Here is a 20,796-nt window from a genome sequence, read left to right as displayed (position 1 = left end):
AAAATGACAATAATTAATATGGAAATCTGTGACAATTATTCACTCGTTAGTTGGTGATTTCAAGAACATGATCATGTGTTACTCTGAAATATAAAACATTAAGGTCATTTCTGAACAGCAAGCGATCTCCACAAGTACAATTCTAGTTTAATGAAAATTTACCGTGCCTTTACCTTGTCTCTGGTTTGTGAATATTCAAAATAATGGTGGATTTCTGTCTATTTTGTGCAGGTGCGGTTATTGCACGGAGCTGCCCATGGAATGTGACACTGTGACGCTATGGACTACTGGGGACAAGGCACCATGGTGACGGTGACTGCAGGTAAGAACCATTCAATTATTTATGAACTGTTTTACTTGAGTCTTTGTTTTATTTATTTTTTTCTATTTTAACTACGCATTCGTTCACTGAATTGCGGGTTTGCTGGATTCTGTATTGAGATTTTGTTGGAATGCTTTATGTGATTCAGCTGAAAAAGGAATTATTCTGTCTCTTGACAAAAGGTTCTGCTGAGGGATTCAGACCCTGGTTGTTATGATTTGATGTTTATTTGCTGAGGATACTGTGGCTGGGTTACTTTAAATACCTAACGCCTGTTAAACAGTTTGGTATTTCTGCAATGTTTAATCTCGGTGACATCTGGTGGCTGCAGATTTTACCACCTCCTGCACAAGTGTTAGAAATCTACCCAATATTCACAAAATATGCTGAAGTATCTGTATCAATTTATTGAACACTTCCCGCTTATTGACAATGCTGATGATATTCTTCCATATTTCTGTTTGTTTTAATTGTTCATTCACTTGCTGAAAGGCGAATTTGGTGGGTTCTAGATATAAATTTTCTTGAAATGCTGTTTGATTCTATTGAAAGTGTTTGAAGAATTGAGCTGGTTCTCCATGAGACGAGTTTCAGCCTCTCGGTGATGTAATTTGATGTATTTCTGCTGAGGAGATTGTGTCTGGGTGATTTTGAATTAGTAAAATTTGTGAAACGATTCTGGCGTTTCTATATTCTTTAAACTCGGTGATATTGAGCGTTTCCATGTTTTGTAATTGAATGAAATAAGATACGTATTTGAAACTGTTTGGCACACGATTGTGGGTGGAAAACAGTTAGGATTTTAGAGTGTTTTTTAAAAGTGATGATTGCAGATTAAACTAAGCCACAGTTTAAAATGCTCTTTCCGAACATAATTTGTTACTGAAATCACAGTCTGGCTTTTCTTCAATGTTCCATCTTGGTAGGATTGATGGATGCAGCTTTTATCTCTCCTGTCAACTGTTTAAATGCGTTTGAAATATGGTCCAACATGAATAAAATGTGGTAAAGTTTCAAAAATATTTTGCACATACCCCACATCCTCACAATGATGTTACTGTTGTTCTGTATTTCTATTTAGTTTGATAATTCATACATTTGGTGTCGAACTGGTTTGCTGGATTCGATATTCAGCTGTTTTTGAAATGTTACATTTGATTCTGTTGAATGTAGAATTGAGCTGCTTCTCAATGAAACGGGTTCAGTCCTTACAATGAGTTTTGGTGTTTTGCTGCTGAGGAGATGGTGTGTCTGGGTGACTTTGAATAAGTACAATTTGTGAAGCGGTTTTCTGTTTCTACGTTGTCTCTGCATTGTTCAAACTGGGTGACATTGAGCAGTTACACGTTTTCTGGTTAAATGTAAAAAGGTTTGCGCGTTTGAATCTCCTTGAAACACAATTGTGGGGAGTAAACGCGTCAGGTTTCGAAAATAAAGAAAGGAATTAAAGATTTGATAGACATTTTTAAATTTTACCTACTGATTAAACTAAACCATGGCGTCATTAAGAACGCAATTCGTTACTGCAGTCTGAAACTATTTAATTAAACCGTTTTCAAATTCGTGAGTAAAATTAATATGACAAACAATTATAATGCGGTATTATCACCATATTATCCAAATATACTTTCATATTAATATCATTAATCATCAATCTCCTTTCACAATTCTGCTGTGCTTTGTACACCATTAGCATGACCGGAAAAGTTTCTCGGCTGGGAATATTTTGTGATTATTTCTGAAACTGTTTTAATAATAACATTGATTTTACAGCACTGTTCAGTTACAAAAGATATATTTGAATTATTTTTTATTTCTCTGATTTCGTTTGCAGTTACTTAAATATGAGTTTTATATTGCAGTTTGGCAGTTTATTTACCCGGTTATTGTATTAATTATGTGCAGCAGCAAGAATATTATCTCTTCAATATTTGTAGTTGTCTCTAACCTAATCATAGAGTTTTCTCAGAGGCGGAAGTCGCTGACAGTGCAGGAATTGTTCTTATGATTTTATTTAAATTGTAGGAATGTTCATACTGCACAGTGCTGGAGATTGACAAGTAAAAGCTTGAAATTCAAAGAGATTAATTTAATTACAAAAGGAGAATATTAGCTTTGCAATAATAATAACATCGTGTCTCGCAGAGCTGTGCTGTACACAATATAACATTATAGAAATAAAACAAATTATACAATAGAAGAATAGATTATATCTGAGCCTCAAGCTCGTAGATTGAACAAGAACATTTCTCAATCATTTTCTCACCATGTTTCAGGGCTGTGGAGGATCTGACTGAACTGTTTTCATTAAGTTGTGCACTGATTAATTTGGATCTCCTTTTCTTCAGCAATATTTTCAATAATAAAGTTACTCGAATTGCCTGAATGATTAAATCTCAGAAACACTTTATTGATCACAAACTACCAAGGACTTTATTGTTTTATATATATATATAGTTTCGAGTTACAACAGTTTATCAATTCGGGTATACCACTTTAACAAACAGATGAGATATTACACATGTCTGAATTATTCCATCCGATAATTTGAAGTTTAATATTTAATTAAATCCAAATTATTTATCAAATTTCAGGCAGGAGCAGGTTTTGAATTACAGAGAACCATGTTTTATTATTTATATTATAGAGTACAAATCAGCTGACAGGTCAACTAATTGACAATTGGCAATAACTTGCAATGCGACATTAGTACTAACTAATTCAACATAAATTAACTGCTACAATTGAGTAGCATACTGGTGTGTGATATCAAAGCTATTGGAGAATGGTTAATTGTACTGAAAATAATTTAGAAAACAATACATTTATTTGCTCCGGTTGAATAGGTGGCCCGCCTCCATTGTTTTGTTGATTGTATTTAATTAAGACATTGGATCAAATCAGGTAATCCGTTTCCAATGTGAATGTTTCCTGGTTTGTTTATTTCTTATCAAACACTGGATCTCTGTCACAGACATTAAACTCCCCTCAATCTGTTATATTTAATGGGTTCATTCTCAGTGAAAATATATTTTGCCCAGAAATGTCTGAAAGGCGAAGGGAGTTTGAAATTAATATGAGTTTAATTTCAAAGAGGTTATTAAATTTATTTTGTCGTAAGTTGACTATTTATCAATTAGAATCAAGCAGTTTGAATGATTCGTTCCCCTGTGTTTCAGAGTGAAATTTGACACACGAGGTACGCTCTCATCCGCACACTCTTTCTCCCTCACACACTCCCTCTCTCCCAGAAACCCGGACTATTCCTCAAACACACAGACACTCTCTCTCACAGAGACTCTCACATACACGATAGCTCTTCAAAAACACACAGTCTCTCACACACACACTCGGTCACACACACGCACTGCCTCACACATTCATTCTCTTACATACTCTCTGTCTCCAACTTTCTCTCTCTCCAACTCTCCCTCACACACCAACAGACTGTCACTCACTCTCTCACATACACAGGCACATTATCCCTCTCTCTCTTCACAGACAATCTCCCTCTCTCACACTCTCTCACAAACACACTCTCTCTTTCACGTTTTACCAATCTCACTCACATACACAATCATTCACAGACACACTCTCACACACATGCACTCTCGCACACATTATCTCTTGCACACACATGCCCTGTCACACACATCTCTCTCACACAAAAACCCTCTCTCACACATACACACTCTCACGCATACGCTCTCTCTCACACACTCTCTCTGATATGCATGGTCTCTCGCACGCACGCTCTCTCACACACATGCTCTCACACACACGCTCTCACACACACGCTCTCTCACACACACGCTCTCTCACACACACGCTCTCTCACACACACGCTCTCTCGCACACACGGCCTCTCACACACACGGCCTCTCGCACACACGGCCTCTCGCACACACGGCCTCTCGCACACACATGCTCTCTTGTACACCTGCTCTCTCACACATATATCCTCTCTTGCATACATGCTCTCTCATACACATGCGCTCTGATACTCACACTCTCTCGCACACACTCTCTCACTCACTCACACTCGTTCTCTCTTGCAGACACGCTCCCTGACACACAATCCCTCTCACTCACATGCTCTCTCATACACTTGCTCCCTCACATACATGCTCTCTCAAACACTCACTCTCTCACACACACACCCTCTCTCACTCACAAGCTCTCTCACAGACACGCTCTCTCATTCTCTCTTGCACTTACGCTCTCTGACACACATGCTCTCTCACACATGCTCTCTCACACTCATGCACTCACGCACACATGCTCTCTCACACACATGTTCTTTTGCACACATGCTGTCCCATGCACACATTCTCTCACGCACATGCTCTCTCGCACACATACTCTCACACATGTTCTGTTACACCCTCTCTCACACACATTCTCACACACATGCTCTCACACACGTGATCTCTCGCACACATGCTCTCTCACATACATGCTGTCTCACTCACATGCTTTGGTGCATACATGCTCTCTCACACATGCTCTCTTGTGAAAGCACTCTTTCACACACATGCTCTCACACACACAATTTTGCGCATACAGTCTCTCTCCTGTGCACACTATTTTGCTCCTCACACACACACACATCCACTCGCTCGCATAAATACACACAATCGCGCTCTCACACACAGATATTCTCTCACGCAGATATTCCCTCACACACAGATACACTCTCACACCCACACTCACACGTGTACTCTCTCTCTCCCACTCTCTTGATTCATCTCTTGCAGAAACACACACGCATTCACACACACGCATGCAGACACATGCATGGACACACTCACAGGCTCTCAGACACATACCCCCACACTCCCTCACACACACACACACTCAGATACGCACACACTTTCACATACACAGGTGAGTGCAACTGAACTAACATCAATAATAAAAATAATAATCTTTATTACTGTCACAAGTAGGCTTACATTAACACTGTAATGCAGTTACTGTGAAAGGCCCCTAGTCGCCACACTCTGGCGCCCGTTCGGGTACACAGAGGGAGAATTCAGAATGTCCAAACCACTAACAGGTCGTTTTTCAGGACTTGTGGGAGGAAAGCAGAGCCCCCAGAGAAAATCCACCCAGACACGGGGAGAACGTGCAGACTCCACACAGGCAATGACCCAAGTGGGAATCGAACCCGGGTCCCTGGTGCTGTGAAGCAACAGGGTTAACCACTGTGCAGCCGTGCCGCCAAATCAAGGCAGCATTGAAACGTGTGACCTCAAGCAACCCAACCAAAGAATGAATGGATGGGAATCAGGGGAAGAATCTCCGCTGGTTGGAGTCACAACCAGCACCAAGGTGGATGGATTCCATTGCTGGAGGCCAATCAGCTCAGTTCCAGGACATCACTGCGAGACTTCTTCAGGGCAGTGTCCCAGGTCCAGCCATCTTCAGCTTGTTCATCAATGACCTTCTTTCCATCATCAGGTCTGAACAGGGGTTGATGGCAGATGATTGCATCATGCTCAGCACAATTTGCAGCTGTGCAATCACTAAATAAACCTTTAAATAAAGCATCATGGAGGCTCTATCCGGTTCTGGCTGACAAGTGGTAAGTAACAGTCAAGTCACCCAATTGAAGGCAATGCCCACCTCCAGTAAGAACGGATCTAACCACCGCCCCTTGACATTCACTGGCATTACCATCATTGAATCCCCACTAACAACCTCCTGGGGATTAACATGGACCAGAAAGTGATCTGGACGAGTCATAGAAATGTTGAGGCCAGAAGAACAGATCAAAGGTGAGGAATCCTGCGGTGAAAAACTCATCTGCTGACTCCCCAAAGCCTGTCCGCCATTTAAAGATCCGCTGCAGAAGCTCATCATGTCTCCCTAGACAGCACCTTCCAAACCCATGACAGCGGCCACCTGGACAAGGACAGCAGAGACATGGGAACACCACCAACTGGAAGTTCAATCCCAAGCCATTTAGCACCATGACTATAAAATATATCACCGCTCCTGCACTGCCGCTGGTTCAAAATCATGTAACTGACTCGGGGAAACACCACATGGACGGCAATGGTTATAGAAGGAAGCTCGCCACCTTCTCAAAGGCAATGAGGGATGGGAGATAAATGCTGGCCGAGCCAGGGACGCCTACATCACAAGAATGAATAAACACAACACACTCTCTCTGACACAATATGACAAGAATTTTACGGGCAGAAAAATCTCATTTACAAAATGAAAATCCGTTAAGTCGCAGGAATGTTCATTGTCCCAGTTCTAAATTGTTTTGTGGAAAATGAAATTACATCGGCATTAAAGCAGCTGCCCAGTGATCTACACTGCTGTCTGACTGTACACAGCCGGTGTTACTGAAAGTATTGAAGCAGCTGCCCAGTGATCTACACTGCTGTCTGACTGTACACAACCGGTGTAACTGAAAGTATTAAAGCAGCTGTCCAGTGATCTACACTGCTGTCTGACTGTACACAGCCGGTGTTACTGAAAGTATTGAAGCAGCTGCCCAGTGATCTACACTGCTGTCTGACTGTACATAGCCGGTGTAACTGAAAGTATTAAAGCAGCTGCCCAGTGATCTACACTGCTGTCTGACTGTACACAGCCGGTGTTACTGAAAGTATTAAAGCAGCTGCCCAGTGATCTACACTGCTGTCTGACTGTACACATCCGGTGTTACTGAAAGTATTAAAGCAGCTGCCCAGTGATCTACACTGCTGTCTGACTGTACACAGCCGGTGTTACTGAAAGTATTAAAGCAGCTGCCCAGTGATCTACACTGCTGTCTGAATTTACACAGCCGGTGTTACTGAAAGTATTAAAGCAGCTGCCCAGTGATCCACACTGCTGTCTGACTGTACACAGCCAGTGTTACTGAAAGTATTAAAGCAGCTGTCCAGTGATCTACACTGCTGTCTGACTGTACACAGCCGGTGTTACTGAAAGTATTAAAGCAGCTGCCCAGGGATCTACACTGCTATCTGACTGTACACAGCCGGTGTTACTGAAAGTATTAAAGCAGCTGTCCAGTGATCTACACTGCTGTCTGACTTTACACAGCCGGTGTTACTGAAAGTATTAAAGCAGCTGCCCAGGGATCTACACTGCTATCTGACTGTACACAGCCGGTGTTACTGAAAGTTTTAAAGCAGCTGTCCAGTGATCTACACTGCTGTCTGACTGTACACAGCCGGTGTTACTGAATGTATTAAAGCAGCTGTCCAGTGATCTACACTGCTGTCTGACTGTACACAGCCGGTGTTACTGAAAGTATTAAAGCAGCTGCCCAGTGATCTACACTGCTGTCTGACTGTACACAGCCGGTGTTACTGAAAGTATTAACGCAGCTGCCCAGTGATCTACACTGCTGTCTGACTGTACACAGCCGGTGTTACTGAAAGTATTAAAGCAGCTGCCCAGTGATCTACACTGCTGTCTGACTGTACACAGCCGGTGTTACTGAAAGTATTAACGCAGCTGCCCAGTGATCTACACTGCTGTCTGACTGTACACAGCCGGTGTTACTGAAAGTATTGAAGCAGCTGCACAGTGATCTGCACTGCTGTCTGACTGTACACAGCCGATGTTACTGAAAGTATTAAAGCAGCTGCCCAGTGATGTACACTGCTGTCTGATTGTACACAGCCCATGTTACTGTAAGTATTAAAGCAGCTGCCCAGTGATCTACACTGCTGTCTGATTGTACACAGCCCGTGTTACTGAAAGTATTAAAGCAGCTGTCCAGTGATCTACACTGCTGTCTGACTGTACACAGCCGGTGTCACTGAAAGTATTAAAGCAGCTGCTCAGTGATCTACACTGCTGTCTGACTGTACACAGCCGGTGTTACTGAAAGTATTAAAGCAGCTGTCCAGTGATCTACAGTGCTGTCTGACTGTACACAGCTGGTGTAACTGAAAGTATTAAAGCAGCTGCTCAGTGATCTACACTGCTGTCTGACTTTACACAGCCGGTGTTACTGAAAGTATTAAAGCAGCTGTCCAGTGATCTACACTGCTGTCTGACTGTACACAGCCGGTGTTACTGAAAGTATTAAAGCAGCTGTCCAGTGATCTACACTGCTGTCTGACTGTACACAGCTGGTGTAACTGAAAGTATTAAAGCAGCTGCCCAGTGATGAACACTGCTGTCTGACTTTACACAGCCGGTGTTACTGAAAGTATTAAAGCAGCTGCCCAGTGATCTACACTGCTGTCTGACTGTACACAGCCGGTGTTACTGAAAGCTGATCAATGTGGAGAATCAGGACAGGATCGATGGAGAGGAAGAGGAGGAGGTGGGGGTGGTGGACCCGAATGGAGGAGCCCCAAGCTCGGCTGTGGACAACAGGCAACAGAAAGCTGAGCCTGAGCGGAAAATCGTCCCAAGAAACATCGTCCCAATGGGCTGGGAGCACCTGGGAATGATCACTCACCCACACTCACTCACGTACCCTCACTCACCATTCTCACCGTCACTCATTGACCCTCACTCAACCATCCTCAATGATACACCTTTCCTTAACCACCCTCACACGCAGACTCACACTCCCACCCTCATTCACCTACCGTCATTCACCCCCCTGACACACTCTCACTCACCCACCCTCACTCTCACACCCTCACACACACACTCACACATCCTCATTCAGCAACACTCACTGTCATTGACTCACCCATAGACGCCCAACCTAACTCTCACCCTCACTCACACACTCTCACACACTCATCCTCAAACACCCACCCATCCTTCCCCCCCCCCTCATTCAGGCTCTCACCCTCACTCAGCCACCCACCCATACTCACTCCCCCACCTCACACACTCTCACTCACCCACCCTCACTCTCACACCCTCACACACACACTCACACATCCTCATTCAGCAACACTCACTGTCATTGACTCACCCTTAGACGCCCAAACTAACTCTCACCCTCACTCAGCCACCCACCCACACTCATTCGCCCACCCTCACTACCCTCACCCACCCATCCACACCCACCCTCACTCCCCCTCATTCAGGCTCTCACCCTCACTCAGTCATTCACACACCCCCACTCACCCGCCCTCACAAGCCCTCATTCTGTAAACCACCCTCACTCCCCCACCCTCACTCACCCACCCTCCCTGACACACTCTCATTCACACACCCTCACACACCCTCCCCACCCTCACTCACCCACCCTCCCTGACACACTCTCACTCACCCACCCTCACACACCTCACTCCCCCACCCTCATTCTGTAAACCACCCTCACACACCCTCACTCCCACCCTTACTCACCTTCACTCACTCACCCACCACCACTCACCCACCCACCCTCACTCACCCACCCTCACTCACACGCCTCACACACTCTCACTCACACGCCTCGCACACTCTCACTCACCCACCTCAGCTCACCAACCCTCCCTGACACATTCTCACTCACCCACCCTCACTCTCACCCTCACACACACTCACTCACCCACCCTCACACACTCTCATTCAGTAAACTACCGTCACTCACTCATCCTCAAACACCTACGTATCCTCACTCACCCTCATTCAGGCGCTCACACTCGCTCACTCTCCCACCCACACTCACGTTCACTCACTCACCTACCCTCACTCAGCCACCCTCCCTGACACACCCTCACTCACCCACCCTCACTTACCCACCCTCCCTGACACACTCTCACTCACCCACCCTCCCTGACACACTCTCAGTCACCCACCCTCACTCAATCGTCCCTCAACCATCCTCACTCATTCACCCTCACTCACCCACGCTCACTGACTCCCCCCTCATTCATTCACCCACTCCATTCACTCACCAGCAGTCGACCCCCTGACTCACTCACCCTCATTCACTCACCCTCACTCACCCACCCTCACTCACTCACCCTCACTCACTGACCCTCACTCACTCACCGACCCTCGCTCACTCACCTTCACTGACTCTCACTACACAACCTCACTCACCCAGCGTCACTCATTCTCTGCGTCTCACTCACTCTCCCTCACACACCCTTTATTCGTCCTCGGTGACATACCTACCCTCAGTCAGTCACCCCTGATCCGCCACTTATCAACATTCATACATCCTCAATCACCCAACTCACTCACCCTCACTCAGTTACTCACTAACCCACACTCACTCTCCTACCCTCACTCAGTTACTCACTCACCCACACTCACTCTCCTACCCTCACTCAGTTACTCACCCACACTCGCTCTCCTACTCTCACTCAGTTACTCACTCACCCACACTCGCTCTCCTACCCTCACTCAGTTACTCACTCATCCACACTCACTCTCCTACCCTCACTCGGTTACTCACTCACCCACACTCACTCTCCTACCCTCACTCAGTTCCTCACTCACCCGCAATCGCTCTCCTACCCTCACTCAGTTACTCACTCACCCACACTCGCTCTCCTACCCTCACTCAGTTACTCACTCGCCCACACTCACTCTCCTACCCTCACTCAGTTACTCACCCACACTCACTCTCCTACCCTCACTCAGTTACTCACTCACCCACACTCGCTCTCCTACCCTCACTCAGTTACTCACTCACCCGCAATCGCTCTCCTACCCTCACTCAGTTACTCACCCACACTCACTCTCCTACCCTCACTCAGTTACTCACTCACCCACACTCACTCTCCTACCCTCACTCGGTTACTCACTCACCCACACTCACTCTCCTACCCTCACTCAGTTACTCACTCACCCGCAATCGCTCTCCTACCCTCACTCAGTTACTCACTCACCCACACTCGCTCTCCTACCCTCACTCAGTTACTCACTCGCCCACACTCACTCTCCTACCCTCACTCAGTTACTCACCCACACTCACTCTCCTACCCTCACTCAGTTACTCACTCATCCACACTCGCTCTCCTACTCTCACTCAGTTACTCACTCACCCACACTCGCTCTCCTACCCTCACTCAGTTACTCACTCACCCACACTCGCTCTCCTACCCTCACTCAGTTACTCACTCACCCACACTCACTCTCCTACCCTCACTCAGTTACTCACTCATCCACACTCACTCTCCTACCCTCACTCGGTTACTCACTCACCCACACTCACTCTCCTCCCCTCACTCAGTTACTCACTCACCCACACTCACTCTCCTACCCTCACTCAGTTACTCACACCCGCACTCACTCCCCTGCCCTCACTCAGTTACTCACTCACCCGCACACACTCTCCTACCCTCACTCAGTTACTCACTCACCCACACTCACTCTCCTACCCTCACTCAGTTACTCACTCACCCACACTCACTCTCCTACCCTCACTCAGTTACTCACTCACCCGCACTCACTCTCCTACCCTCACTCAGTTACTCACTAACCCACACTCACTCTCCTACCCTCACTCAGTTACTCACACCCGCACTCACTCCCCTGCCCTCACTCAGTTACTCACTCACCCGCACACACTCTCCTACCCTCACTCAGTTACTCACTCACCCACACTCGCTCTCCTACCCTCACTCAGTTACTCACTCACCCGCACTCACTCTCCTACCCTCACTCAGTTACTCACTCACCCGCACTCATTCTCCTACCCGCACTCAGTTACTCACTCACCCGCACTCACTCTCCTACCCTCACTCAGTTACTCACTAACCCACACTCACTCTCCTACCCTCACTCAGTTACTCACTCACCCACACTCACTCTCCTACCCTCACTCAGTTACTCACTCACCCACACTCACTCTCCTACCCTCACTCAGTTACTCACTCACCCACACTCACTCTCCTACCCTCACTCAGTTACTCACTCACCCACACTCACTCTCCTACCCTCACTCAGTTACTCACTCACCCGCACTCACTCTCCTACCCTCACTCAGTTACTCACTCATCCTCTCTCACTCATGCTCAGGAAATGGGCAAGGGAGCGGCTGCAACGAGAGAGGAATGGAGAACTGGAGCGAAACTGATGACGAGTGGCGCCCGAATGTGGCTGCATGACACGGGACTGCCGGGAGCCGGGGAAAGTGCAGAGAGCCGGGGAAAGACCCCGGAGCCGGGAGAAAGCGCCGAGGCGGTGGAAAAGAGCAAAGAGGCGGCGAAAAGGCAGAGTTGGGAGGAAAGCATCGAGATGCAGGGGAAAGGACAGAAATGCAGGGGAATAGACCGAGATGCAGCGGAACACACAGAGAGTGGTAGAAAAGGACAAAGAGTTGGAAAGAAGTGGTGAGAGCAAGGGAAAGGTGCAGAGAGCAGGGTGGGGGTGGGGGTGGGGGTGCGAGGGGCGGGGGGGGGGGTGGCGAGTGCGGGGAGCCGGGGGAACTGCAGAGAGTCAAGGGGGGAGGGGGTGCAGGGTACCGGGGGAAGTGCAGAGAGCCGGAGGCGGGGGATGAGGGGGGGGGGGAGTAGTGCAGGGAGCCGCGGGGGGGGGGGGGGGGGGGGGGGGAGGTGCAGGGAGCCGGGGGAAGGTGCAGGGAGCCGGGGAAAGAGGCAGGGAGCCGGGGAAAGAGGCAGGGAGCCGGGGAAAGACGCAAAGAGCCGGGGAAAGATGCAGGGAGTAGGGTGAAGGAGCACAGAGCCGGGGGAAGTGCAGAGAGCCGGAAGAAAGTCCATGGAGTGGGCGATAAGCGATAAGAATCGGGGTAAAGCGCACAGTGCTGGCTAAAACCTCAAAAAGCCCGAACAAAGTGCCAGGAACCGGGAAAAGCACAAAGAACTGGGAAAAGTGCAGCACACCTGGGCAAAGCACAAAGAGCAGGAAGAAAATGCAGAGTCGAGAGAAAGTGCAGAGATGCGGAGGAAAGCGCAGAGAGCCGTGGAAAAGAGCAGAGAGCTAAACGAAAGTGAAGGGACCAGGAGAAAGGTACAGAAATCCAGCGGGAACCGCAGAGAGATGGGGGACGCACAGGGAGCGCGGGGCGGGGTGCGGAGGGATTGCAGACAGCCCGGTCTCAGTGGCAGGCGGAATGTGGAGTTAACACCACAATCAGCACAGCCAGGATCTTATTGAATGGGGGAGGAGGCTCGACCGACTGAATGGCCGACTCCCGCATGGTCCTAAAATTAGAGAATGTTGCAATTACTCAAATGTAGAACCTTATTGTAATTATATAAAGGTGCATTCCGAAGGTATTTTTGAAGCAAAGCCACTATGCTCTGGTTTGGGGAATGGGGGTCGTGAAATGGAGAGAGGAGGGGGCATCAGTCAGTTTGAACAAAGGGAAGTTCCCAAATCTGCAAAGATACAAATGAAGAGACAACATTTTTAACACAAATTGATTTTGACGTACACAGCTCAGTGAGCTGGATTGTGACATCGACAGCTCAGATAGCTGGATTGTGACGTACACAGCTCAGTTAGCTGGATTGTGACATCGACAGCTCAGATAGCTGGATTGTGACGTACACAGCTCAGTTAGCTGGATTGTGACGTACACTGCTCAGTTAGCTGGATTGTGACGTACACAGCTCAGTTCGCTGGATTGTGACGTCCACAGCTCAGTTAGCTGGATTGTGTCGTACACAGCTCAGTTCGCTGGATTGTGACGTACACAGCTCAGTTAGCTGGATTGTGACGCACACAGCTCAGTTAGCTGGATTGTGACGTACACAGCTCAGTTAGCTGGATTGTGACGTACACAGCTCAGTTAGCTGGATTGTGACGTACCCAGCTCAGTTAGCTGGATTGTGACGTACGCAGCTCAGTTACCTGGATTGTGACGTACGCAGCTCAGTGAGCTGGATTGTCCGTACGCAGCTCAGTGAGCTGGATTGTCACGTACACTGCTCAGTGAGCTGGATTGTGACGTACACAGCATTGTCTGCTGGACTGTGACCTACGCAGCTCAGTTAGCTGGATTGTGACGTACACACCTCAGTTAGCTGGATTGTGACGTACACAGCTCAGTTCGCTGGATTGTGACGTACACAGCTCAGTTAGCTGGATTGTGACATACACAGCTCAGTTAGCTCATTGTGACGTACACAGCTCAGTTAGCTCATTGTGACGTACACAGCTCCGATAGCTGGATTGTGACATACACAGCTCAGTTAGCTGGATTGTGACATACACAGCTCAGTTAGCTGCATTGTGACGTACACAGCTCAGTTAGCTGGATTCTGACCTACGCAGCTCAGTTAGCTGGATTGTGACGTACAAAGCTCAGTTAGCTGGATTGTGACGTACACAGCTCAGTTAGCTGGATTGTGACGTACACAGCTCAGTTAGCTGGATTGTGACGTACACAGCTCAGTTAGCTGGATTGTGACGTCCACAGCTCAGTGAGCTGGATTGTGACGTACACAGTTCAGTTAGCTGGATTGTGACATACACAGCTCAGTTAGCTGGATTGTGACATACACAGCTCAGTTAGCTGGATTGTGACGTACACAGCTCAGTTAGCTGGATTGTGACGTCCACAGCTCAGTGAGCTGGATTGTGACGTACACAGTTCAGTTAGCTGGATTGTGACGTACACAGCTCAGTTAGCTGGATTGTGACGTACACAGCTCAGTTAGCTGGATTGTGACGTACACAGCTCAGCTAGCTGGATTGTGACGTACACAGCTCAGTTAGCTGGACGGCTGGTTTGTGATGAAGAGCGATCCCAACAGCGTGGGTTCAATTGCTGCACCGGCTGAGGTTATTCATAAAGACCCACATTCTCAACCTTGCCCCTCGCCTGATGTGTGGTGACCCTCAGGTTAAATCACCACCAGTCAACTCTCAGAAGGAGAGAGCAATCTCCGGGACTATGGCCTCATTTACATTTTATATCACATGGTGGCTGAAATAATGGGGGAAACCCTCTGCTCCCCTCGTTCAATCCAATCAAAGTTACACCATTCAGATTACATCAAAATGTGTGTTTTTTTCGATAGAGACGGAGAAAGAGATGTGAGTTTCTAAAGACGGGACAAAACGTAGGTGATTCTCAATGATATAACTGATAGAATATTCAATGTGGATGTAGGGTTTAATCGGTAAATGTTAGGATAAACTCATAGTTCTTGTCAAATTATGAAATGCTTGGTTACTTATAAATCACAAATACCAGTGTCTAACTTGTTGGATTGGCCATTCTCTCCCAGCAACACCGTCTCCGCCCACTCTCTACAGCCTGGTCTCCTCCTGTCAGCAACACAACGCCGATAGTTCCATGACCTTCGGCTGTTTGGCGATGGACTACTCCCCAGAAATCTCCAGCCTTACCTGGAAGAAAGATGGGCAGCTGATCACCATTGGAGTTAAGAAATACCCGTCAGTGAGAAACAAGAAGGGAACCTACACCCTGAGCAGCCAGTTAACCATCACCGAGCCAGGATGCAGCAAAATCAGCTGTGAGGTTCGACACAGCGGCTCAGATACGAGCATTGGAATGGAATGTAAGTGTTGTGGAATCTGTGAGAAATAGAAAACCTATGATTATCTTGTATAGGGTCTTGGAGTTAACTCATTTGTAATACTCTGCATATTCCTGATCCCTGGGAAATCCAGCTTAGTGTCTATTGACCACAAACATTTTTTAAAGCATATGAACTCATTTTGTTTATCAATTTCTTCTGCAAGAAATAGCTAATTGTGTTTCTTGAAGGTCCCAGAATTTATGCTCCAAATGTTCTCCTCACCGTGAGTTCCAGTGAAGAAATCACAAGACAAAAATTTGCAACCATTGTCTGTTCAATCAACGATTTCCAGCCAAAGTCAATGACGGTGAAGTGGCTGAAGAATGGACAACCCATGGGTTCAGGATTTGTCACCTCTCCCGCCTGTGAAGTGAACGGGAACTTCTCAGCGAGCAGTCGGCTGACAGTCTCCGCTGGGGAATGGTTCAGCAAAGCGGTCTATACCTGCCAGGTCACTCATCAAGAGGTCACCCAAAGTCGCAACATCACCGCGTCTGGTAAGAGACACAAACAGAGGAAACAATAAATCATCCTGCACTCTGATGTTAATCAAAATCAGGAATTTACTGAAGTTAGTACAAAGCACAGAATAACTTCTAATTTACTGCCATGTAGTTTGTGTTCCATTCTGATGTAAGAGCTGCATTTGGATTGCTCACCATTCAGGACTTGATCAGGATAGAAATACATGTTTCCCTCAAATTTGAAGTAATTTAGTGAGTGAGGTGGACTCGATGTCAGCTTTATCCTGAGACAGCTGATTATATTTGAGCGGCAGTGGGTGTCTGAAACACTTAACTGATAACAGCTCCGGGGGAAAGTGTTGGAAAGTTCATCCAACCTATTTATGGATCAGCCGCCAGTACTTCGTTCCTGAGATCAGGAATGGAATATTTGCATTGGGAATGCTGCAACACTGGTTCGTTAGCATGGTATCGGGACTGACCATATTTCATATGGTTTTCCATTGTGTATAGAAGATTGAAGGCGATCATTAGAAGTTGTTATTTCGAATTGATTTAGTCCCATGTAGAGTTCAGGCTGAATCCTGCTGTCCTGATTCTGAAGATCAAACTTGGGTTGATTTCCACTTTTTTCATTCGCAGATCCTTCCGGTTGCACTGATGCCTCAGTAACAATACTGCCACCACCAATAGAACAGGTCTTACTGGAGGCGACAGTAACCTTAACCTGCGTCATTTCGAATGCTCCTTATGGAGTCAACGTGTCCTGGAGTGAAGCGAAGAAGCCGCTGAAATCAGAGATTGCCGACCAGCCTGGGGCAGATACTGAGAGTGTGGTCAGCAAATTAAACATCTCGACACAAGCCTGGCTGAGTGGGGCTGTGTTTGACTGTGTGGCGAGCCACCAGGACCTGCCAACTCCTTTAAGAATTTCAATCCACAAAAAAATAGGTGAGCGGTGAGACTGAAGCAATAAGTGAGCCATTGTGTCTATTTCTAGTGTCAGTGCAGCGGTCAGTATTTAGCATTCAGTGTATTTATGGTCCATTCTGATTGGTAATTCCACTAACTAAATACTCTGGGCATTTAGAGTTTAAGGGGGAAATTGATATGCAGATGAATGAACAATTAATTAAAAACAGTGATATTGGGTTTAGATGGAGCGAGACCATAGACCACAAGACTTAGGAGCAGACGTTGGCCATTGGGCCCATCAACACCGGTCCAGCCGGCAGTGAGGTCATGACTGATCTGATGTGATAACCTTCAATTACTCTTTCCCGACTTATCCCCATATCTCTTGACGCCTTTACTGATTTAAAATCTGTCTCTCTCAACCTTGAACATACTGAGCAACCCAGAATCTACAGCCCCCGGGTTAAATAATTCCACAGCTTCACTACTCTCTGAGGAAATTCCTTCTCATCTCTATTAAATAGGCGAACCCTTACATTATGATCCTGCTCGCTGCTCCTAGACGCTCTCACAAGGGAGAAGAACCCCTCAGCGTCTATCCTATGAAGGTCCCTGAGAATCATTCATGTCTCGATTAGGTCGCCTTCATTCCTCTAAACTCCAATAAGTAAAACCCAGCCTACATAACCTCAGCTCATAAGAAAATCCCTCCATACTCGGGATCAACTTCGTCATCCTTCTCTGGACTGCCTTCAAAACCAATCTGTCTTCCTGAGATAAGGGTGCCAAAACTATTCAAAGCATATCAGGTATAGTCTCACTAAATAATAATAATCGCTTATTGTCAAAATTAGGTTTGAATGAAGTTACTGTGAATTTCCCGTAGTCGCCACATTCCGGCGCCTGTTTGCGGAGGCCGCTCCGGGAATGCCTTGTATAGTTTTAGCCAGACTTCCCCATGTTTATATTCGATTCCCATTGAAATAAATGTCAACATTCAATTTGTCTCCATGTTACCTGCAGAACTTGCTTTTTGTGGTTACTGCACGAGGACCCCCAATTCCCCCGTTACTTCAGCTTTCTCCATCTAAATAATATTCCGTTTTGTTCCTCCTCCTACCAAAGTGTCTAACCTCACATTTTCCAACATTCTGTTCCATCTGCCAAGTTTTTACTCCAGATTAAAGTCCAACAGGTTTGTTCTGAATCACTAGCTTTCGGAGCGCTGCTCCTTCCTCAGGTGAGGAAGGAGCAGCGCTCCGAAAGCTAGTGATTCTAAACAAACCTGTTGGACTTTAACCTGGTGTTGTAAGACTTCTTACTGTGCTCACCCCAGTCCAACGCCGGCATCTCCACATCAAGTTTTTACTCAGTAACTAAAGCTGTCTCTGTCCCTCTGTGGATTTTCTGTAATCCTCACCAATTGCCTTTCTACCTATTTTTTGTCAGCTGCAAACGTGGGTATAGGACATTGATTTATTAAACACAGTTTTGAAATTCATGTAAATTACATCTACTGGCCCCCCTCTCTCTCGCCTTCTCGTTATCACCTCAAATAAGGGCAATGCATTTGTCAGGCAATGATTTCCCCTTCACGAAGCCGTGCTGACTCTGTTTGATTATATTGTGTATGTTTAAATGCTCAGCGATTGGATCCGTTATAATGGACTCTAACCGTCTCCCACTGACAGATGTTAAGGTCACTGGCCTATAGTTACCTGTTTTTGTCTCCCTCCCCTTTTGAATAAGGGTGTTACATTGGCAGTTTTCCAATCCTCTTGGGGTAAGGTGGGGGGAGTCTGGAGTGGAGTTTATACACCAGCACAGAACAGTTGGGCCGAATGGCCTGTTTCCCTGCTGTAGACTTTCTGAAACCATCATATCCAACATCCATAAATTCTCAGGGAAAAGGCTTGTGTCCACCGCTGCTCCGAGCTGGGAAACAGGACAGATCCCAAAGTGGGAAATGGAAACCTTTAAAATCCAACACAAAACACATTTCTCTCACATCTAAACCGCGGTTCCATTGTCTCCGGAATTCCCCATTTTATTGACATTTATTGTACATTTTCTGCAGATCCCAATCCGCGGGAACCGTCCGTCTCTGTCCTTCTGCCCTCGGCTGAAGACGTCTCCGCTCAGAGATTCGTCTCCCTCAGCTGCTTAGTGAGAGGTTTCTCCCCCCGAGAGATCTTCGTGAAGTGGACCGTCAATGACAAGCAGGTGAATCCCGGGAACTACAAGAACACCGAGGTGATGGCGGAGAACGGCAATAGCTCCTTCTTCATGTACAGCCTGTTATCCATTGCAGCGGAGGAGTGGGCCAGCGGTGCTTCTTACTCCTGTGTGGTGGGACATGAAGCCATCCCCTTGAAGATCATCAACAGAACGGTTGATAAATCCAGCGGTAAACCCAGTTTTGTGAACATTTCCCTCGCTCTGATGGACACCGTTAATTCATGTCAATGAGAATCTATGGGTTACATGTCTAACTGAAATAAAAATAATAAAGTATTTTTCCTCCAATTATGATTTAAATGCACAGCCGCTTAATTAATGGAGCTTCCACTTTGCTGATATCAAATTGGTTTAATGAGACCCGGATTTCTACAGGTCTCGGCCCCAAGTCTGATACAACCAGTGCTCCCAGCTCAGAAACACCCTGGGTTAGAGACAGAGCACAACTCATTCATAACAGAAGTCAGCAAAATATCTTCACTGACTTTCCCCCCTCTGAGAAGAAATCGGACAATTTCCCATTTCAGACAAACAAACACATCATATTTAGTCCTCAGTGTTCCTGCTTCTCCCATTGTCCGTTCCTTTAAAATTGATGTCAGATTTCATTATCATAGAATTTACAGTGCAGAAGGAGGCCATTCAGCCCATCGAGTCTGCACCGGCTCTTGGAAAGAGCACCCCGCCCAAGGTCAACACCGCCACCCTATCCCCATAACCCAGTAACCCCACCCAACACTAAGGGCAATTTTGGACACTAAGGGCAATTTATCCTGGCCAATCCACCTAACCTGCACATCTTTGGACTGTGGGAGGAAACCGGAGCACCCGGAGGAAACCCACGCACACATGGGGAGGATGTGCAGACTCCGCACAGACAGTGACCCAAGCCAGAATCGAACCTGGGACCCTGGAACTGTGAAGCAATTGTGCTATCCACAAGGCTACCGTGCTGCCCCTAATTAATTTAAGATTTAAGTTGCTGTATCATACCCACTGGGAACTGAATTGAGGGTCACACAGAAACATGGACCAACAATCCTCAGCGAAAGAGAGGGGAAAGTGAAATTGTTAATCCACTATACCTCCACTTCACCAGCAGAGAGAGGGGGAGGGGAATTAGTTAATCCACTATACCCCCACTTCACCAGCAGAGAGAGGGGGAGGAGCTTTAGTTATTCCTCTGTACCCCCACCTCCCCAATAGAGGGAGGGGGAGGGGCTTTACTTAATACACTGTCTCCCCACTTCCCCAACAAAGAGAGGGGGAGAGGCATTAGTCTCCCCACTTCCCCAGACAAAGAGAGGGGGAGGGGCATTAGTCAATCCACTGTCTCCCCACTTCCCCAACAGAGAGAGAGGGGGCCATTAGTTAACCCACTGTCTCCCCACTTCCCCAACAAAGAGAGGGGGAGGGGCATTAGTCAATCCACTGTCTCCCCACTTCCCCAGACAAAGAGAGGGGGAGG

The 20,796-nt window shown here is 46.8% G+C and overlaps 1 gene segment (V, D, J or C); it reads left to right on the top strand.

Annotated features, from left to right (window-relative positions):
* The first annotated feature begins 248 nt into the window (after positions 1 to 248).
* Positions 249 to 19,616, top strand: LOC140418544 (Ig heavy chain C region-like). The segment is given in 5 exon segments: positions 249 to 322; positions 15,397 to 15,690; positions 15,900 to 16,208; positions 16,818 to 17,126; positions 19,168 to 19,616. Coding segments are annotated over 5 exon segments (1,347 nt in total).
* Positions 19,617 to 20,796: the final 1,180 nt, after the last annotated feature.

The sequence above is a fragment of the Scyliorhinus torazame genome, chromosome 5 (genome assembly GCF_047496885.1).
Source record: "Scyliorhinus torazame isolate Kashiwa2021f chromosome 5, sScyTor2.1, whole genome shotgun sequence".
Taxonomy (NCBI): Eukaryota; Metazoa; Chordata; class Chondrichthyes; order Carcharhiniformes; family Scyliorhinidae; genus Scyliorhinus; species Scyliorhinus torazame.
Note: the sequence above shows the minus strand (reverse complement) of the source record. Positions and strands in the feature narration are given on the sequence as shown.